Source organism: Parasteatoda tepidariorum, chromosome 4 (assembly GCF_982258835.1).
Source record: "Parasteatoda tepidariorum strain Cologne lab strain chromosome 4, Ptep-v5.0, whole genome shotgun sequence".
NCBI classification, from domain to species: domain Eukaryota; kingdom Metazoa; phylum Arthropoda; class Arachnida; order Araneae; family Theridiidae; genus Parasteatoda; species Parasteatoda tepidariorum.
This window is the reverse complement of record NC_141758.1, coordinates 10,742,495-10,764,735: the sequence shown is the minus strand read 5'-3', so window position 1 is coordinate 10,764,735 and position 22,241 is coordinate 10,742,495. Positions and strand designations below refer to the sequence as shown.

The 22,241-nt window shown below is 31.5% G+C and overlaps 1 protein-coding gene across 1 annotated transcript; it reads right to left on the bottom strand.

Annotated features, from left to right (window-relative positions):
• Window positions 1–8,529: 8,529 nt before the first annotated feature.
• Window positions 8,530–9,042, bottom strand: LOC147810677 (uncharacterized). The gene has a single exon (XM_087160465.1). The coding sequence runs from the start codon at window positions 9,040–9,042 to the stop codon at window positions 8,530–8,532; it is 513 nt and encodes a 170-aa protein (XP_087016591.1).
• Between the last annotated feature and the right edge of the window lie 13,199 nt (window positions 9,043–22,241).

Sequence of the window (22,241 nt, the reverse complement as noted above, 5' to 3'; positions counted from 1 at the left end):
TACCGCTTTTTATTTAATTACATCCTGATCCTGATTTTGTACGAATGCTTTCATGAATCACCCGTCCCCAAGGGGTTAAATGTTCTTTTTTTTTTTTTGCTTTAGTTTACTACCACATGGAAAAACATTTCGCATACACTCAAATGATGAGATTATGTCTTTCGCCACCAGCCAAATGTATTGCTAGCAGATACCTTTATAGAATGTTTCAAATGAAGATGTGTTACACAGAATATTACAATTTAGAGAAAAAAATAAACTTTTTCTAACCATTTCAATGAAACAGTTTATATTCTGAAATTTATCCCTTTTTTTTTAATTTTTAGCATCCACATAGTTGAATATTTGGCGAGTGTTTGGCGAATGAGTAAGCGAAATGATTACGTAACCATTCTTCTGTACTCACTAATAGTCCTTTTTAATATTAATATCACAATTTTTTAAAAAAAAAAATTTAAAAAAGAACTTTTTCTAACCGTTTTAACGATATAGATTAAATACAGAAATATTTTTCTGTTTTTAATTTCAGTATCCACCAGTCAAATATATTGCTATTAGATATTTTTTTTAACTGTAAATATATAAAGAAATCAACTATTAAATTTCAACAAAATTAAAATTTATATTAAATATATTTTTTATGAAACGGTAGTTTCTAAAATTTAATCTACTTCAATTCTATTTGAACATATGTCACGTAAAAGGAAGTAATATTTTTTTTTATTTATTTAAAATTATATTTCCTAAAAAGATTTATAAAATCATATACCTTTGAATTCAAAATTTTTTGAAACGTTTTCACAAATATAACTATAAATGATAAATAATTATTTAAGGCTACTTTTTGCATAAATATTCTTTGGGTAAACGAATTTTACAACTATGTTTAAAATGTTTCGACGTGCTTGAAAATTCATCGAGATATTGCGAAACACGCAAAAAGTGAAATTAAAGGATCTAAACTTTCGATCGCTCTCCTGATCATACTATGGGAATTGGGCAGAATTCGAATTTGACGGAAAAGAAACTTAATAAAAAATGTGCAATTATATGACTGATTATGTTTCTTAAAATATTGTCTGTTGCACTAATTAATGTTTGCAATTAATTAATGCAAATTTAAGTTTTGGTTCTTGAGTCATTAAGATCGGTTCTGAAGTCTTCCTTGCTTTGGAATTGGGCCTCTGAGGCCATAATGGTCCTTTTTCCTTTTCATCATAAAGTGATGGAAACATACGTGAAACTGAATACGGTGAGGACGAGTACAAAATTAAGTGTAGAAAAAATTTTGCCATCGTGCTTCAAAGATGAACAGTGGGTAGGAGTGATTAATGAAGTCAACTGTGTTTTAGCTTGAAGAAAACACCTTCTCGCTGTTTGAATATAATTACTTATTTCGATGAGGTAATTGGTATCACAAGTCTTCGCTAGTAATTTAACCCGAAGGAAAGGGTTTAGTTTCGCAAGACCCCTACTTGTGAAACATGCTTTAACACGTTCACGCCGGGTGTTCAAGCCTGAAAGCGGGACGGAAAAGAGAAAACACTGGTAGATGAACTATTTCAATATTAGATAATATTCGGGAGGAGTTAATCTATTCTCAACAATAACAGTTCACTGTAAGGAAATTTATCACGTTCGTTGTTGTAGAACTGGGCATCTGAGGCCTAAATGGCCCTTTTCCCGTTCATCATGATATATCCCATGACGGGAACATACATAGAAAAGATGAGGAAATTTATCACGGCGAAGAAGCAATTCAATATAAAAATTGCATCCGTTAAAAACAATTGGTAGTTATGGATTTTTATTATTCCCGGAAAAAAACTAAAAAATGAAATTTATTTGTTACCAGTTTTTACTCCGGTGCGCTGCCCGTGGGCCACCGGTCGGTCACCCTGGCGTGAACGTGTTAACCAAACGGGTTCAAACGCAAATAGCAGCCATTGTTGTTTGACCGGACAGGACCTATATGCTACAACAGAAAGGCCGATGCAATCATCACGTTCTTTTTGGTCATGGCTAATTATTTTACTACTGTCAGCTTACAATACTGAACTCTAAATCTTGCTTGTTTGCTTTATTTAGAAAAACTGGGCACCCCTATTCCATACATCAAGAAATTTAAAAACATTGAGGTTTGAAAGCTAATTAAGTTGTTGGCAAAATTACCAGAAATTCTGAAAGCTTTGCTTTTTAAATGTGTACCACTCTATAAAATATTTTTGCCTCTTTCATGTATGACTGGTTTTCGGGAGATGTGTAAAAGAAGTTTGTACTATTCTAAATTATAAACTTAACGTCACAATTTACCTTTTTAGGAAGGGGGGGGGACGGCACAGTATATATGTGAAAAAATCTTTGCAGTTTTGACTAATTATAAATCATCCCTAAAATAAGTAATAATGAAATAATTTTTTGTACCAGTTTTAGCTTTTTTCCCCATTTTAATATATATATTAACTTGCAACCCTGGTTCACAGTCTTTAATCAGCCACTGTGATTTGTAATATTTAAATACTGAAGCGATAGCCAACAACTAGCACTTTTTCCATAAACGTTCTTTTTAAATCCTAGCAATTTACTGAATTTTTGATGCGCTGATCAAAATCTTCTAAAAGAAAGAAAGCCTATACACGGATTCTTATAAGTAGTCTGCCCAGATTATCTAAAAAGCGACCCACTTGTGCGCATGAACCCAAATTCTATTTTAAAAGTTCTTGAGAGAAATTTATCATATATATTTGGGAATTGAATCTGTAGTGGTTGACGAGTAAACAAAACAAACCAATTATATTCATAAATTTAACAAATTGTTAGACATATATTTTCTACCACTTTCTAATTTTTAATAGATTTCATATTAAATGGTTCTTTCAATAATTGGTTTACTTTCATAGTGGTCTGATCGGACTACCTACAAAAATCCGAGTGGAGGGTTTCAGTTATAGGAGGCTTTGCCTCTTCGCGATTAACCGTTAACGAGTAATGTGTTTTTTAAGTAGTCTGAGCATTGTGACATATCTTGCCTTACCCCACTATGCAGTTAAGTAGCTCGAATGTAGTCACATCTTTCTTATTTAACCCTTTCGCGCCGACTGTCACAAATACGTGACAGCAAAAAACCGTATCAATCAGGGTAAGAAGATAAAACTGGTAATCAAAGTATTTCTTTAGCAGTTTATTTGTGGGCGGAGTTATAATTTTTTGATTTATTTAATTCACCATTACTTTGTTCAAAATAAAACTATTTAGTTATACTTTGAATTAACATTGATTATATATATGATTAATCTAACAATAATTAAAATAAAAGCAAAGTAAGTCTGTCAAATTAGCAAAGACTGCATTTAAGTTACCGTTTTTTATTTAATTGCAACTTGATTCTGATTTTGTACGAATGCTTTTCTGAATCACCCGTCCCCAAGGGGTTAAACCCCACTGAGAATTTTATGTTCAATACGTCGAGCAACTGAATTTGAGCCGTACGGAGGCCTTAACTCTCTTGGGAGGAGTTGCTCTAGTCCAACATGAGTATGTGTATGTCATTTTAATTTTTATTTGTCGTAATAGTTATAACAATTCTCTTGTCGGAGAACAAAAAAAAATCTCAACCTTTGCCTTTTATTTTAAAATATACTGTTCTAATTTATATCAGGAAAGTAATTTCCTTTGTTAGAGACTTATTAAACATACTTATTTCACTAAAATACGAGTCAATTGAATCATCAAAATATGATCGTCTGGTAGCAACATCTTCACAATGGACGATGATAATGAAAAAAAAACAGCGTAAAATATCGATGGCAGTCTAATGTATGATACACTATTTGTTCGTATCAGCTCTGGTGGGTTATCTGGGTGAAAATCGAAGAAAAAAATGCATGATTCCGCTTAAGCTTCATATTTTGCTTTGTAACACTACATTCTTTAAAATGAAGTAAAAAATTGTATACTCTGCAATTCAAAGTATTTTCAACCATTAATTAACAATGTAATAAAGATTTACTAGTTCTTTTTATACGTTTGGAAAAAAAAATTTTATAATCGTGTGCAAAAATCTTTCAATTCGTTTAAAACTTTCTCTAGATATGGCGAAATGCGCATAAAGTAAAATAAGCATTAAAGATCATATAATATAATAAGGATAAATAAGCATATAATAAGGATAAATAAGCATTTGCATCAACATTTGCAAAACTCTTCTGATCAAACTAAAGGGACCATAATTAACAGATTGCGGCTACCTATATTTTTGGGTGTGGAATCCGAATTCGTCGTAAAAAGGTTTCTATATTTAGAGAAAGCTCATTTTTGTGTCTAATTTCATGCTTTGAAATATTGTCTGCACTAAGTAATAAACTTGTTTGAGGTCACCCCCTTGAACCATTGAGATTAGGATCTAGAACGTGAAGATCCTATTATTAGATCAAAAGTTATTCAGGATAGTCTTTCTTTTGGCACAGTATGCGTAGAGACTTCAACGCTTAGAATGCTATGCTGAAAGTAGGAAAAATAGCAAACTCGGAAATCAATTGCATAAAATTACCAAAAAGTTAAGACTTACTATTTGCCCTCTTGAACAATCAGCTCATTTTTCTAGTCTCAGACATCGTGATTACAAACCTTTTATCTTTCTCAATAGATACTATTAAGGAATTAGCAACGATTACCCTCATCGGATCACCACTAACATCGAAAAGTAAAGAAAAGAATATCTTCTAAAAATGACTGATTGGCTTCTTCACCGCAATATTCTTCATATAAATAAACAATGATCAAAATATTATCGCAACTGATGATAACATCAATTCTGAAATTGATGATCTCAGAATTGCTTCTTCAACTGCGCATGATGATGCAACTGAACTCTTTCGAATTAATATAGATAACAATAAGTTACCTAATCACAGTGGAGAGCTCAATCTATGCAAAAAAATAATATCTGAAGTAGATATTGACAAACGTATTATCAAAATCTAAAAAAACTACTTAACCTTAAACAACTACTTAGGTGGTTACGCTAACAAAGGAAAGAAAAATGCCATGCGCTCTACACATCGCAATGATCTTTGTTATGAAAAAATCAATAGTCTTAAAACTGAAGAGATACATTCTGAAGACGATGAAGAAAGTTTTATAACATATTTGGAGAATAACCAGAGCAGAGCACTCAAAATAGTTTTATTGAACAATTTTCCTCTTAATGGACCAAAAAGTGAACATTGAACATGAAGGAGATTAAGTTTTCGTCAACCTTTTGGTAGAGCAATTCGAATTCAGTTGATATATTTCTTGCCCCTATACTAACAAGTTTGTTTATAAAACCTTCAAAAAGATCCTAACATAAATTTCGATACTCCAACTTCTATTTAACAAACTACCGATATGGAAGTTATTAGCATAATTCAAAACCACAGCAACAGGAAAACGCCTGGTCATGATGCAACCTCAAAAACTAATGATTGAAATTTTGCCTCATAACAAAATCAGCCAGTTAGCAATAATCTTGTTATAAAAATATATACCTTCCTAATGAGCAAAAAAATATCTTATATATTATACTTTTTTCCTGAACCTGGTAAACATGCTGCATCTCCTGAGACCAACCACCCCATTAGCCTTCTTACAATGCTTTAAAAATTCTTCGGAAAAAAATTTCTTTCTACACTGACTTGATGATTTAGCAAAGCTTTCCTATCAGCAAAACATTCCTAAACAACAAAACGGCTTCCACACAGGCTTCTCTTATACAAAACAAAATATCAAAGTATTAGAATTTATCAGCAAGCCAAATACGAGTAATAAACTACACTACAACTCATGCTTGACGTCACTAAGGCGTTAGATAGAGGGGCATAAGGGGACTTATAACTTTAAAGGCATAGCATGACATGATTCCTTTGAACTTGAACTGGAGTAGAGAACAGAGTGCCTGTCTCCTTCATCTGAGGTGATGACCGTGGGCGCCTGTAATGATGTCGATGGAGAGATGACATGATTCCAATTAAGTGGTGAATTTTATAAGCCAACGAATTATTTAGAAATAGTGGTGGATAAATTGAATTCATTAAACCAAGAATAACAATTGATAAACTACCACTTTAAAATATATTATTGCTATCCGGAGCAAGTTGGCATCTCTGCTTTACTGTATTAATGTTATATTATACCTTTTAAATAGCAAGCAAAAATAGTAAGATATTTGCAAAATTTACTCTGTAGTTATTTACCGTTTTTTTTAATTATTTTGGAGCGTCCGGAGCAGTTGGCATCTCTGGTATACCAATCACACCGTAGTTATCACAAAATCAAACACACATCCCCTTGCACTTGATTTATTTCAAAAAAAAAAATTAAAGACTTAGCAACATGGTGCTTTAAGTGGAAGATCAACCTATGTCCTGATAAATGCCAACTCTCAAATTTTTGAAGAAAAAAAATTTGCTTCTGTTTACTACAACTGGGAAAAACATGTCGCACAAACTCAAATGTTGAGATTATGTCATTCTCTACCTTTATAGAATGCTTCAAATGAAGAAGATTTACAAAAATTATCACAACTTTAAAAAAAAAAATTAACGTTTTCTAACCATTTCAATGAAATAGCCTGCATTAAGAATAATTTTCCTTTATTTTATTTTCAGTATTCTCCAGCGAAATGTATTGCTAGCAGATACCTTTAATAGATAAACATAAAAATTTGCGTGATTGATAGAAGCAATTAGAAAAATTAAATTGTATATTAAATATATTTTATTTTCTGAAACGGTAGCTTTTAAAATGCGAACTACCTTATTTCTATCTCATCATATGTCGCCAAAAAGGATGCAGTATTTTCTTTATTTACTTAAAATTACATTTATGTTAATGTAATTTAAAAAAAAGTATAAATGTTTCAAATGATTGTTTCCAACATAAAGTTCGAACTAAACACTTTATGCTTTAAATGCTAATTATGAGCCTGTTGTAAATCATTATTACAAAATAGATTTTTTTTTAAATAATAGGCGTTTCCAGGTTTGCCTCGGGCGACTAAAGAAAATATTTTCTAGTAATATCAAAATTAAAGTTATTTTTAGTTAAGTTTCTTCCTTTTTTTGTAATTTGACATATTGAAAATATGAAGTATCATAAGAAATGCAACATTATTACTGTTGTCTCGTGACGACCCACTCTTTAGTGGGCGTAATTTTTCAAATTCTACATGTTTTACTCTTGAATTCGCGACCAATTTATTAGAATTTCGCAGAAAGCGGAGTGGTTTTTATTTCTAGTTTACTATTGAAAATGGATTCCAAGAATAATTTTTCTTAAATTTTCAGCAAGAACAATTTGAAATGTAACTCAAGGTCTTATTAATAAGTAATAAACAAATGCAGTTTCTACCACTTTTTACATTTTAGTTGCCTGTGACGTCGCTGCATATATTATGTTAGGAACACGACTTCAGCCTGATAAATGCTATCTATGAAATAATAACATTTGTTTGTTATGGAAAAAAGTAATATCGATTATTTTGTTCATTTCAAAGTAACATAATTTATGGTATCGTAAACGTCTCCTTCTTCCTACCACTTTCTACGTAGCAGAGAAGAGGGAACTCTTAGTAGGCACACAAAGTTTAAAAAATTCTGTTTAGAAATATATTACTGAATTGCATTAAAAAAGTATCTTGTAGAGTGAGATTGATTGGGAATTTGAAATAAGAAACGAAAAAATATCGAAAATTCCGATCAAAAAACTAATGCATTGGGGAAAAATTTTTTAATTCGTTACAGCGTGAATAAATGCACCTTTTTACTGAAAATCATAAATGTTTTTTTCGCAAACAGAGCTTTCAGACAGACCTAATTATCCATATGTGTGTTTATAATTGATCCACTTTTTAATTGTTGAGAAGCTTGTTCGAGAGCTGAAGAAATTTTCAGATCTAAAAGATGAATACACTATCTGGCCATTAATGACCGGACACCCCTCATTTCGGATACATGAGGTGCTAGTATCAAGTCAGTAGGGCGTAGGGCCGCCACGCGCCCGTATCACTGCTTTAACCCTTCTAGGAAGACTATCCACTAGGTGTTGGCACACGGCGGCAGGTATTGCCCGCCATTCCTCCTGTAACATGGCGAAGAGTTGAGTGGTGGTTTTGGGGCGTTGTGGTCTGGCCCTCAACCGGCACTCCCACTTATCCCAGAGATGCTCAATTGGATTGATGTCGGGACTTTGGGATGGCCAGTCAAGCTCTTGCACCCCCATTTCAGCAAACCAGTCCGTGATGGCATGTGCTTTATGAATAGTAGCGTTATCGTGTTGAAACACAAATGGGCCATTACCGAACTGTTGCCACAGGGTGGGAAACGCCGAATTGTCCAGGATGTCTCTACACCCTTCTGAGTTCAGGTTTCCACGCACTAACACCAAGGGTCCAAGATCAAACCATGAGAAACAGGACCACACCATAATTTCTCCACCGCTGAACTTCACAGTGGGGACAATGCACTCCGGTAGGTACGGATCTCCGGGCATTCACCAAGTCCACACCCGTCCATCAGAGTGCCACAACATGTAGCGTGACTCATCACTCCACATAACGTTTTCCCATTGTTCTACTGTCCACTGGCGACGTGCTCTGCACCACTGAAATCGATGGCGGGCGTTTGATGGAGAGATGTTTGGCTTATGTGTTGCTGTTCGTCCATGGAATTCTTGTGAAATCAGCTCCCGACGAATAGTTCGTGTACTGGCAGCACTGCCAGATGCAGCCCGGAAGTTGGTAGCGACAGTGTCCAACGACATTTGTCGGGTTGCCTTCACTACACGTCGAAGAGATCGTCGATCCCTGTCGGACATTATTTTGGGCTTGCCGGGTCGGGACTGCGGTTTTAACACTCCCTCTCGTTCCCATTTCAACACGACGTCACCAACTGTTGACCGTGGTATCTGAAACTTATCGGAGATGGCACGTATGGAATGACCAAATCGGTGGAAGCCTATGATCATGTCCCTTTCCGCCTCATTCAGCTCTCGCCGTCCACTCATTTTCACTGTTAACGCTCGTATGGCCGTCGCCTGCTTGCGAATGGTCTTTCCCCCACCACAGGTTCTGCATTTATTCCGGCAGGACGAGTCCACCTGCCGTTCAAGGGGTGTCCGGTCATTAATGGCTAGATAGTGTACTTATCAACCAATCTTCTGAACTCTCAAAAAGTCCTTTTTGTTATTAATTACTGTCACAACATTAAAAAATTTTTAAAATAAAAAATTTTTTCTATCTATTTTAATGAAATAAATATAGACAGAATCATTTACCCTTTTTTTTTAATTTCAGTACCCGCCAGTCAAATATATTGCTAGCAGATACCTTAATTAGATGCTGAAGCACATTTTCAACCCCAAGATTAAGTTATCCATTAAATATATTTTATTTACTGAAACGGTAGTTTATAAAATTTGAATTTCGTTACTTCTATCTCAACATTTGTCAAGTAAAAAGAAGCAGTATTTTTTATTTATTTACTTAAAATAACGTTTCTTAAAATGATTTAATAATTCATGTACATCAAAATTCAAAATCTTTTGAAACATTTTCACAAAAATAATAATAAATAATTATTTAAAGCTACTTTTTGCATAGCCTAATCTTTGGGTAAACAAATTTTTCAAGTGTGTAAAAAATGTTTCGATGAGCTTGAAAATTCATCGAGATAGTGCGAAACACGTAAAAAGTAAAATTACGAGAACTAAACTTTCGATCGCTCTTCCTGATCATACTATGGGAATTGGACAGAGTTCGAATTTGATGAAAAGGAAACTGAATAAAAAATGTGCGATTATATGTCTCATTATGCTTCATAAAATATTGTCTGCTGCACTAATTAAGAAGTGCAATTAATTTGTGCAAATATAAGTTTTGGTCCTTGAATCATTAAGATCTGTTTCTGAAGTCTAAATCCAAAAAATACTTAAATAAAAAAATTTTTATGGATCATAACGATAAAAAATAAAATGTATTTTTTTTAAAGTTATATTTTATGGTATTGAAATCTCCTTTAAGATCAAATTATTAAAATTAATAATAAAAAAAACGGCCATCCCACAAACATCTTCCATTCTTACGTTAAAAAGAAATCCCTTCCCAAGGATTGGGGAAACTAACAGAAAACCTATAAGAGAGCATAACTTGTTTGTCCCATTCCATAAAGTGATACCAAGAGTAACAAAAACCACATACCTAGGTCTAGTGATTAACAACTGACTGTCATGGTCACATCATGTAAGGAATATAAAAAAAGAGGTGAATGTTGCAACTGTAAAACTGCAAGCCGTTATATACAACGAAAAATTGAGTTTGAAACTAAAGAGACTGCTTTTTATCTCAATTGTAAGTCAGATCATGACCCACGCCTCCCCTACTTAAAATAACATATCAGAAAATGAGCTTTGAACACTGTAGAACAAGTATTGAGAAGGATAACGGATGCGAGATGGTACAAAAGGAATAGCGATATTCTCTTCGATCTTGAGATCGACCGTTTCGATCGTCACTTAACAAAGTTAATTGAAACTTCTTTGAAAAAGCGTTAAACTGTGATGCTGAAAACGTTAACTCGATTTTCGACTAAGAGTACCTCATAGAGGACGCGTCCCTTAGGCCAGTTTCACACATTTTTGACAATTGATGCAACAATGACCATTTGAGCGTTTATAGTGATAAATAGTATTTTATATGACAATAAATATGACGATATTCAATATGAATATATGAAAATGGGGAAATATAAGTATATATTATGCGTTGACTGAAATCAATTTGATTTGAAGGGCACAAAGAAGGGACAAAGCTTTTTGATTGATCAATATGCTTTATGTGATGCATGGTGATATGATGTTTTCATGTTGCGATGTGTAGTTGAATACTTGTGTTGTCATGTTATACTGACAAACTCTGTTTAGGAAGTATAATTTTGATTTACATATCTATATATTTATACCTATATACTATATATTCTTATTTTTATCTCTTTCTATGTATTTGTTTTTATATTTAAGTAATTATTTTCATGTTTTTTCAAACTTCATCATACATGATGGTATTTACTCTGGTAATGTGCCTATTTATTAATTCTTACTTTTTATTCCTAGGCTACAAGGACCAGGAGGTTTCCACCTCAACTATCCTCACCACAGGATGAAGGGGTGAAGATCCCCTCCGGCCAACCAAAACGATTGCGACAGGTATGCGAGTGGCAGTCCCTAAGATACCTGGCTCATCACATTAACATAGATACAGACTTTAATTTTTAAACTGAACAGGTTTCTTATTGGGATTTATTCATTCTTATTTAAATTATTTTGTCGAATCCTTTTGGGCATTAACTTCTTTTGACTTAATTGTTTTTATTTTAATGTTAGTTTTATCGCGATGTCCTTTTATCGAATCATTTTACACTTATGTTTTAGCGGATTTTATTGCAAATATTGTACATAATGTTAATAAGTAAATTATTTCTTTATTTTAATGTATTTTTTTATTATACTTACGTCTTAATTTCATGATTCTCACTAGATATCGTACTTACAACCTTACAGGCTTTCCTTCACACTACCAATTATTTATGTTATGTCATTAAAAATTGACGAATTAGTTAGTGCTGCCTCGTGACGAGTCACTGAAATTTTTGTCTTAATAAAACTCTTACAAATGTTGCTCATTAAAAAATAATAATACCAGTACTCTTAAGGAAATACTTAAGAGATCAATTTCTGTATAAGTCAGGAATGGTAGCCACGCAGGTGTCATTACAGATACTTTTGTTCCTGATATGCCAGGGTGAATTTGTGATATTGCGGATTGTCGTGTTAGAAGCACTTAGCAAAAGTTTACTCATTTCCAGGTTGGCAACAGGCCGGAGAATGTCGCCTTTTAAATACTCCGTAAATTTTGGGAGATAAAAGTAAATTGGAATTTTATAAGTGATAATTGGATAACAGAGAAGACTCCAGCTACACATAATTTGTGATTTTTACTTAACTGCATACATTATTTCCGAAGATATGACGTTTTTTAATTCTTGGGAATATGGTGAACAACGAAATCTAACGAGGCGTATCTTCTTTCAATCCCAGTTCCCTACAGGAGAGCAAGTTCCAAGATCATAGTCGTTTATTTTGCAAGAAATTTCAATCTTATCCGATTGAGTAGGCGAATTGACCGCATAAAGTGTTATAAGAGGCATGGTGGGTGTTTTTAGTTGCATGACAAACATATTTATGTTCTCATAAGAAAAAATACATTAATCCATGACTGAAAGCCCTTCTATGGAAATGCATTTCATTCAAGCATTTTGTTCGAGAAAAATAAATTATCATGATTTCTTTCATAATTTCAGCATAAATATGAAACTACTTTTCCAAGATTAAATAGACAGGTTACCCGAGGTCCTTTAAAAATTTAAGTAGTGCTAGAACCACAGTATATCAGTAATAGATAATTTTCTGGAGGAGTAAATCTATCTCAATAAAAAACAATTTATTGCTGTTAATTTTTCACGGTCTCGTCTTACCTCGCTTTCAAATTTTTCACAAGGAAGAAGAAATATAATAAATAAATTGAATCCGTTAAAAAATTTGGTAGCTTCTAATACTGTTTTATTCCTGAAAAAAAAAAACTAAAAATACAATTTTTTAGTTACCAGATTTTCGATTCTCGATTATATTCAAATGTGAAAAATTATAGTAGCATAAAATACAACGCCTCGCGAATTATCTCTAGTGTGCCCAGTGGATGACCAACCTAAATGACAATACTAAATTTAAAAAAAAAATTTTGCTTTAGTTTACTACCACTGGGAAAAACATTTCGCATAAACTCTAATGCTGAGATTATGTCCTTCGCGGCCAGGAAAATGTATACAGAATGTTTCAAATGAAGATGTTTTATACCCTGAATATCACAACTTTTTCGAAAAATTATTTCTAATCATTTCAATGAAATAGCTGAAACTGAAAAATTTTCTCCTCTTTTAATTTACCATATCTACCAGCCAAATGTGTTGCTGTTAGATACTTTTGTTAATCTGCAGACTTCCTGCCATACAACGCACATTATCAAAATTAAAATGTATAATAAATTTATTTTATTTTCTGAAACGGTAACTTCTAATATTTGAACTACGTCATTTCTATCTTAAAATTCGTCATCAGAAAAAGAGTAATATTTTTTTTAAATTTATATTTTTGTAAAATGATTTAATTATTCATGTACAGTCAGCAAAAAAAAAAAGATATCACCCTGAATAACTTTTGTTCTAATGATCGGATTTTCACGATCTAAGTGTCAATCTTAATGGTTCCCGGGGGTGACCTCAAATATGCTAATTAATTAGTGCTAACTATTAATTAAGTTACGAAATCAGACACAAAAGCGTACTTTCTCTGAATAAACATGTATTTTTTTTTACATATTTGGATTCCTGACCTTCAAAATATAGGGGGTAGCCGCAATCTGGGAAATGTGGTCCCCATAGTTTGGTCAGGAGAGCGATCCAAAGTTCGTACCCCTTAATGTTAATTTCGCTTTTTGCGTTTTCAGTCATATTTTCAAAACTAATGAAGCAATTCAAAAAAAAATTGCACCCACTCATAAAACTCATTTACCCAAAGATAATTTCATGAAAAAAATAATTTTTAATATTTATTTATTATTTTTTATTATTTAATTAAAGTGAGGATGAAAAAATATTGAATTATAAGGTATGAATTTTTTTATACCATAATAATCTACATATTTTTCAATAGAAAAATCTAAAGTTTCAACTGTTTTTATTTATTAGAATCTGAAAAAAATTAAAATTAATTATTTTTAAAAAAATAATTTGGCGACAATAAAAAAATGATTAAATGGGGCGATTAATATTAAAATGTGATAAACTTGCGAGGAACTTGACTTCGCGCGCGTAGTGTAAAATTTCATTCATATTTTTTTCGCTAATAATCGTTTGCTAATCTTTTTATTTTTATTTCTTTCAAACTATAAAATACGATGTTTCTTTTTAGTCATTTAATAATTTATTTGTAATTGAGTAAAGAAATTATAAATAAAACATTTTGAATAAAAAACACTTTATTCAACGAATGTCTAGTTTTATAAAGGCGTGCATCTGATAGAATATGATTATGCACCAGATTGTGCTTACTTAATGTGATTATTTTTTAATTTTTGATTTTCTTTTTCAATAACTGATACAATTTCAATAATATACATACGTATACATAGATTTGGAATAATATATTTATCAATTTCTTGAATACATATTTTATAATTATTAATACGAATGCGTAGTCGACATTTTTAATCATCTTAAAACTTTGCCCGGTGGCTGAGCGGTAGCGCTTCGCGCTGTCGTTCCTCTGGCCGGGCAAGGCTGACTCAGCCTTTCATCCCTTCAGTGGGTCGATAAATAAGTACCAAGCATGATTGGGAACTAAACACTGGGGGTTCCGCGTTCGGCTGACCACCTGACCGGAACATCTGCTCCTGCACCCCAGAGCCCTAGGTCCAGAAAACTGAGATGGGCACAGTAGGCCTTGACCCTCCATGGGCTGTCGTGCAGCTGAGTTTAGGGTAGAGTTTTTTAAAACTTCTTTACATCTTATATATCGCCTTAATCTTAAAATAAATTTGTAAATTACCTGTCTGTGCGTATTTCGCAGAATTATTTTTCTAACTTTTTTATTGAATTTTAATGCAATTTTTTTTAAATTCTATTATGTATATTTTTTTCCAATAATATACTAATCAATCGTTTAAGTACTTTAATTTATGTTTTTCTTTAAAATAAAATTACTTTTTAAATTATTGCTAAGTTCTTATTGAAAGAAAACTTAGAATTATTGCCAGCTATCTGAGAATTAAATCTTGTTAAGAAATTAAAAATATTCTACTGATCACACACAATATCATTCGAAGCAGAACAGCTGACTATTTACTAAAAATACTATTGTTTACGAAAAATGAAGATAAATTATTAATTAAATTTTTTTTATTGCTTCTTATTTATTCGAGTAATGAAAAGTAAATGCGTATGTGCGCACAGGGGAAAAATTTAACAGATTGTTTTGTTTTTTAAATGAGCAAAAAACTATGGGCATGCAATTTTAATTCAACATTCAAAGAAAATCTTGTGCGCTAACCCTTTTAAGTTACCCTTTTGTCTTAAAAAGTTGAAAATATTTTCTTTAAAAGTTGTTTGTATGATTTCTCAACTTTTGCACAGTTCAAAAAAATATTGCTATATCAGGAAAATGTTCGATATGCCTTGTTTTGTTAAACAACTACTAAAATAAAAAATTGTAAAAAGATTTGAAAAACGTGCTATTTTTAGAATCATCATCTCAAAAATTGTTCTTTTACTCCATTTGACTTTCTTCTTCTTAAATAACTTATAATCATAGTTTTAACACACGTTTTGAAGAAATTATGTATACAAATTTCTCCTAATATTTCGTAATAAAAAAACAAAAATATTAATGATTTATTTATACAGTGAAACCTGCCAAGTTGACCACACTTGTAAGTTTTACATCTGAATAAGTTGACCTCAATTATCAAGAACGGAAATTTTCCTACATAATAAAGAAGCAAAACCTTTGTAACTTGACCACCTGTCTATCTTGTATGTTGACCACTGAAATAAGTTAATTTTGTCTAGGAGTATTCTGAAATTCTATTCTAAAACTCTCATAAGTTGACCAGAAAAAAAAAATTCAGAAAATTTTCTGTCATTTTGCAATGTATGTTAATATTTCACTTGTTTGGTGAAATAGTGTAAAATTTCGTTCATTCATTCATTGAAAACAGGTGTGTTAATTGAAAAGTTGCTCTTCCAGTTGCAATAGTGAGCAAATAGACTTATATGTGTAGTAATAACAGAATAAATTTTGAAGTGTTAAAATAATTCTGTTTTGTTAAAGTTTTCAATGTTTTCGTGTTCTGATATTTTAAGAAATTATCTTTATTAAACACTTCACATGCATAACTAGCAAAATAATTTTTTTTAAAAAGTTAGTTAAATATTAAAATTATTTCTGGGTAACAAATTGAAGTTCGTTTAGGTTTAAACACATTTCTTGAGATATTCATTTGGCCATTTGCTAAATCAAATTTTTAAGGCAAGTCCCACCCCTTCTATAAGTTGACCACTTGTCTACGTTGGCCACTAAAACAATGCACATGAAGTGGTCAACTTACACAAGTTTTACTGTAATTGTTTCATTGAACCAGAGTAGTTAATTGTTTTCGTAATAATCGGCCTTACAACTATTTAACTTAGATTCTTTGGACTGGCGTTACTTCATGCATGTCTTTCGAGATTGAAATTTCAAAGATAAAATGTAAAAATTACAAGAATGCGTAAGCTGGTTTCAACAAACAAAAAAAAAGGGACAAAATCGTTGGCAAAAGAAGTTATCTCATGAAAAGAGTGTCAGAGTTGAAAAAGTATTGTAAGAACTGTAACGATTGTTACTCTTGTTTAATTAAGGGTATTATAAACCTAATTTTCTTTTAATCATGTTTTTTAAAGAACTAACGAAAGGAGTGTGTAAATAACATCAACTCGTAATTTTCTTCGTGTTTTTTTTGTTTTTATTTATTATGATATATATATATATATATATATATATATATATATATATATATATATATATATATATATATATATATATATATATATATATATATATATATATATATATCAAAATACTTTTAAAATGCCATGTAACATTTATTAAGTTTTACAATTTTATCGAAAATAAATACCGTGATTTCTATAAAATTTTGCGATTATGCATCAGAATAGCTATCTTTTTTCAGGTCCACCTTTGCTTGATCACTTTTTTTTCCTTTCCTAAGAAACTCGAAGTGAGGGGCAAAAGCATTAAACCCTACAACTCTTCATAAATTTATGATAACTTATGAAAATTTGGTTTTAATTCAAAACTGTCATACAAATTACATTTAAACAGCTTTAAAAAAATAAATAATGTCAGATAAAAAGTCAAAGATTCTATAATCTTGGAGAATCAAAAATAATTTATTAATTTATTTAAATTTCCTTTTTAAAGGAGATTTAAAAAAAAAAAGCCCAGAAAGCAACGCGAAAATTTCTTTTGGTTGCTTAGCAACGAGAAGCACTATCTTTTCCCATCTTGTCATTCATTCAGTTTCTTTATGGTTGTTATAAATTATTTCCCCTTCTATGGCGAGGTAATTAGGCATATTTTTAAACCATCGCCAGATATATAAATCCTTATTGCGACCTAATTTACAACCCATTTTTTTCGAAATTTTGTCTACCCCCCCCTATTTTAAGGGTCAGGATTCCAAATATGTAAAAAAAAATACATGTTTATTCAGAGAAAGTACGTTTTTGTGTCTGATTTCGTAACTTAATTAATAGTTAGCACTAATTAATTAGCATATTTGAGGTCACCCCCGGGAACCATTAAGATTGACACTTAGATCGTGAAAATCCGATCATTAGAACAAAAGTTATTCAGGGTGATATCTTTTTTTTTTTGCTGACTGTACTTCAAAATTCAAAATTCTTTAAGACGTTTTCGCAAAAATAATAATAAGTGATAATTAATTGTTTAAAACTACTGTTTGCATAGAATAATCTTTGGGTAAACGAATTTTATAACTGTGCATAAAATGTTTCGAGGAGCTTGAAAATTCATCGAAATATTGTTTAACAAGCAAAAATTAAAATTAAGAGAAATAAACTTTTGATCGCTCTCTTGACCATACTATTGGAACCATTTCTACAGAATTCGAATTTGACAGAAAAGTAACTGAATGAAAAATATGCAGTTATAAGACTTATTTTGTTTCTTAAAATGTTGTCTGATGCACTATTCAATGAGTGCAATTAATTCATGCAATTTTAAGTTTTCTCCCTTGAATCATTAATATCGGTTCCTAAGTCTGATTCATATTCTGTCTGATTCAGTTCATATGTTATTCAGAGTTTTTATTTTGTGCAACAAAAACCAAATACAAGCAAGATAAGTTTAAACTAAACACTTTAAGCATCAAATGCTAATCATGAGCCTTTTATAAATCCTTATTTAATATAAAATGTGTTTTTTTAAAACAGTATGCCTTTCAAGGTTTGCCACGAGAGACTAAAATGGCATAAAGTGGTGACAATTAAAATTTCGAATTTTAGTAAAAGAGATTAAAATTCTGAAAGTTCATATCATATTTTTTTGGATTACCAGAAATGCGAACTCGCTCAGCTTTGTAAAAATAAATATTTCCTAGTAATATCAAAATTAAAGTTATTTTTAGTTCAGTTTCCTTCATTTCAAAATTCCGTTCCCCAACCTAATGCATGAGAAAATTAAAAAAAATAAATAATTGCAATTCATAATAGCGTGAATAAGTTCAACTTTTGCATACCTGAAAATAATAAGTTTTTTTTCTCGAACAAAACTTTCAGACAGACATAATTATCTACATTTGTGTTTATGATTGAACCACTTTTTAATTGTAGAGAAGCGTGTTTTAAGAGCGATCCGAGAACAGAAGAAATTTTCAGATTTAAAAAGGAATACTTATCTACTAATCTTCTGAACTCACAAAAAGTCCTTTTTATTATTCATTACTATCGTAAAATAAAAAAATAAAAACTTACCATTTCCCCCCTTTTTTTATTAAATTCAGTATCCACCAGCCAAATGTATTGCTAGCAAATTCCTTTATTAGATGCACGAAATTTCAGAGTCAACAGTTAAGTTCCAGCAAAATTATTTGATATTTCAGCTAGTGCTGTAGCAAATGCATTTCACGACATTTGGATTTCTCGACTTGGAGTTCCGGAACAGATTTCTACTGACCAGGGGCATCAGTTCGAATCCCAACTCTTCAGGTCTCTAGCTAAGTACTTAGGCACTTACAAAGTGAGAACCAGTCCTTACCAGTCCAATGAAATTGTCGAGAGATTTCATCGCTCTTTAAAACAATCACTTCGATGCCACACTGCAAAACAGTGGACTGAGGTGTTACCTACTGTACTACTAGGTCTTCTGCCGAACTGTTATGGGGTAATGCTTTCCATTGGCAGGGGATTTCGTACATTCTGTCAATCCATCTAACTGCAATGATTCTTTTACATTCGTGCATCAACTTAGAAACTGCATGTCAAAATTACGACCAGTTCCTACCAGTGCTCATTGCAAGCAAACTGCCTTCGCACACAAAGAACTTAGAAAATCATCTCATGTTTTTCTCAGATGTGATGCTTCGTAGACGTCTCTTGAACCAAAATTTCCAGGACGACATCAAGTACAAGCTCGAAACAAAAAAACATTCAAAATTTTTGTAAACGAAAAAGTAGTTAATGTTTATATCGACCTCCTTAAACCGGCGTTATTTTGGAAACCTGATGCTGCTGATGCACATGCGTCATCAACATCGACTGAAACCACCACCTCCGACTTAGCAAATGCTACGACAAGAACACGCTCGGGACGTCAAGTGCACTTCAACTCAAAGCAATTGAAAGGAAGGTATCGTTAGCACGGGAGAGGGAGTACTGTGATGACCAGCCTACTACAACTCAAAGCTGCCAGTCTGGTATCCGATAGCAACGAGCAACACAAGAAAGAAACTGATGTTTTCTTTTTTGATAATTCTCCTGTTTTTAATATGTACTTTATTATTATTATTCAAGTCTGCCTAATATGTAAAATTTTATAATAAGAAAACACGTCTAATTATTTCTCACAAAAAGTATTCCTCCACTCTTATCAGCCAATCGTTTGAACTCACAAAAAGTCCCTTTTATTACAAATTACTGCCGTGACTGTATTCAGAAATATCTTATTTTTGTTATCTATTATTATCATTTTCTACTAGCAAAATGTTTTGCTTTGAGATACTTATGTTAAATTTATTCCCAAGAGCTGTATGTGTAAAGAATATATGCAAGATTAAAATTTATATAAAGTATATTTTATTTTCTGAATCGGTAGTTTATAAAATTTGAACTACCTTAACATCTATCTTATCTATCTTAACATTTGTCACGTAAAAGGAAGCAGAATTTTGTTTATTTATTTAAAATTACATTTTTTCAAATAATTTAATAATTCAAATATATCAAAAATGTTTTGAAACATTTTCACAAAAATAATAATAAATGAAAAAAATGGTGAGTGGAGTCACTCCGCGCGGAAGAAGTTAAACTTCGCAACCTGCGACGTTAATTGTAGAAAAATCAGCAGTCGTAGAAGGATCTCTAGTTCTATTCAACGACTCTTTTTCCTGCTCCGCTCGCTTCCGTGCTCTGTAATCACGGTAATATTGTGCATTTTTTTTCGTGGACCTCTTGTGGTTGCCTCATCGTCTCGCCCTGGAAAATGTATTTGTATTAATAATGTGTGTGAATTCGTCCTAATGTAATTTCAGAAGAGAAAACATAACAATCAATTACAAGAGACGTACCTTGACATTACCTTAAATCCGTCACATTGTCCGTGGGAATGTTTTCACTCATTTTTTACAATTGTTATCCACTAAATTTGAAAATAAAAAATACTACCCTATTAAATTGTATGTATGTCAAAACAAACTAAAAAAATATTTATAGAAGAACAATTCGCGATCGCAACGCTCGAGTACGCCGTCTAGCGGGAGCCTGTAAATATCGGACATTAATTTATCACGTTTTCATTTAGTTCCATCAAAGTCATTGACTGAATCAGACGCCATTTTTTAGCAGCAAATAAGAAACAAAATTTCCCTAAGGAAAAGGCCGAAGAACTTGAAAAAAATCTCCAGAATATTAGTAAATCTTTCAGGAACAGAACACGCCAATCATTTGAAGAAAAATTCCTCAATAATTTTTAATTTCTATTATCAACAAACTTGCAACTGATGACTTCCGATTTCGGATACTGTTACAGATGTGTGTATTAAGGTAAAATGCATTTCTTCTGTCTTCAATTCATTACGAATTAAAGTGAAGTCAACATTGCTTTCGTCATTCCAGTGATAAATATGAATTCAGAACATACAGAATTGTAATAGTTATAGCATATTCTTCTTCGTTATAGAATAGTATATATTTCTGTATCCATATAATTCGGAAAACAACAATAAAAAATTATCCAAGTTACTTGAAATAGTGCCATTTGTGCTGATTCTTAATTAATTTAAATCGTTTTCTTGGAAAGTTTTTTTTAATTTTGAAAGAATAAGTTCAACTAGAATTCAGATATTCTGTTTTTAGCTACATATTCAAATTCATATCAATTATAAAATTTTACTGTGTAGTATGTTATCTAAAAGTAATGAAGGTATAAACTATGTATCTATTATTTGAGAATAAAGTTTTCAAACAAGGAACTTATCATTTTGGAATTCTCCGGGAATCATAAATCAGGTAAGTGCAATGATTTTTACAATAAAAAATTTGCTTGTAAATATTTTTTTTTCATTTGATGATGGTTCTCTACAGAATGGTTTTTTACGTCTGATTAAGAACTATAAGAATAATAAAAAAAGAAACAATATGAAAGTTTTTATTTCAATGTTAATAATTCTTAAAATCGTTTTTTTTTATCCTAAGAATTCTTTATTTTCCGTTTTTTAGTTTATAATTTTTTGATAAAAATTGTTCTCAAAATACTTTTGAAAAATTAAATGGTATAACATTATGTGCTTATGTATACTTCTTGTATATTCCAATGTTTGAAATAATATGATTCAGAAAAGTATGGAATAAAAATTCGGTACTTACGACGTATTAACGCCACCGCCGCTACAGATTTGGCGGTTTTTAAGTGCCGCCAATCTACACTTAAAATTTTTGCGACAGTTCATAAAATAAAACACTTTATTTAAAATCAAAATAGTTAATTGGATTTCGGTGGAAAATTAGCCGATATAGAGTTTAGCATAGATTCAAAACAATCATATCGCCATATGAACTCTGATGAATAAGATTCCAAATGAAATAACATTTCCAAAACGTACGTTTGCCAAGATAAAGTTTTATGTTGTGGGAATTGGTATATTTTCGTTTTTTCGGTAAAATATTTCCCTCCTGAAAAAATAAAATTGCATCTTGTTTTGTTTTTGGCAAATCCCAAAGACGAATTTTCGTAGCACTAAAAATGGCGACAAAAAAGAATTGTTTTTTTGTTTGTTTTTTTGTTTCGTCAGCATTCTT

Excerpts from the sequence above, each read along its gene's own strand:
- LOC147810677 (XM_087160465.1), bottom strand. The coding sequence starts at position 9,042 with ATGAGTGGACGGCGAGAGCTGAATGAGGCGGAAAGGGACATGATCATA.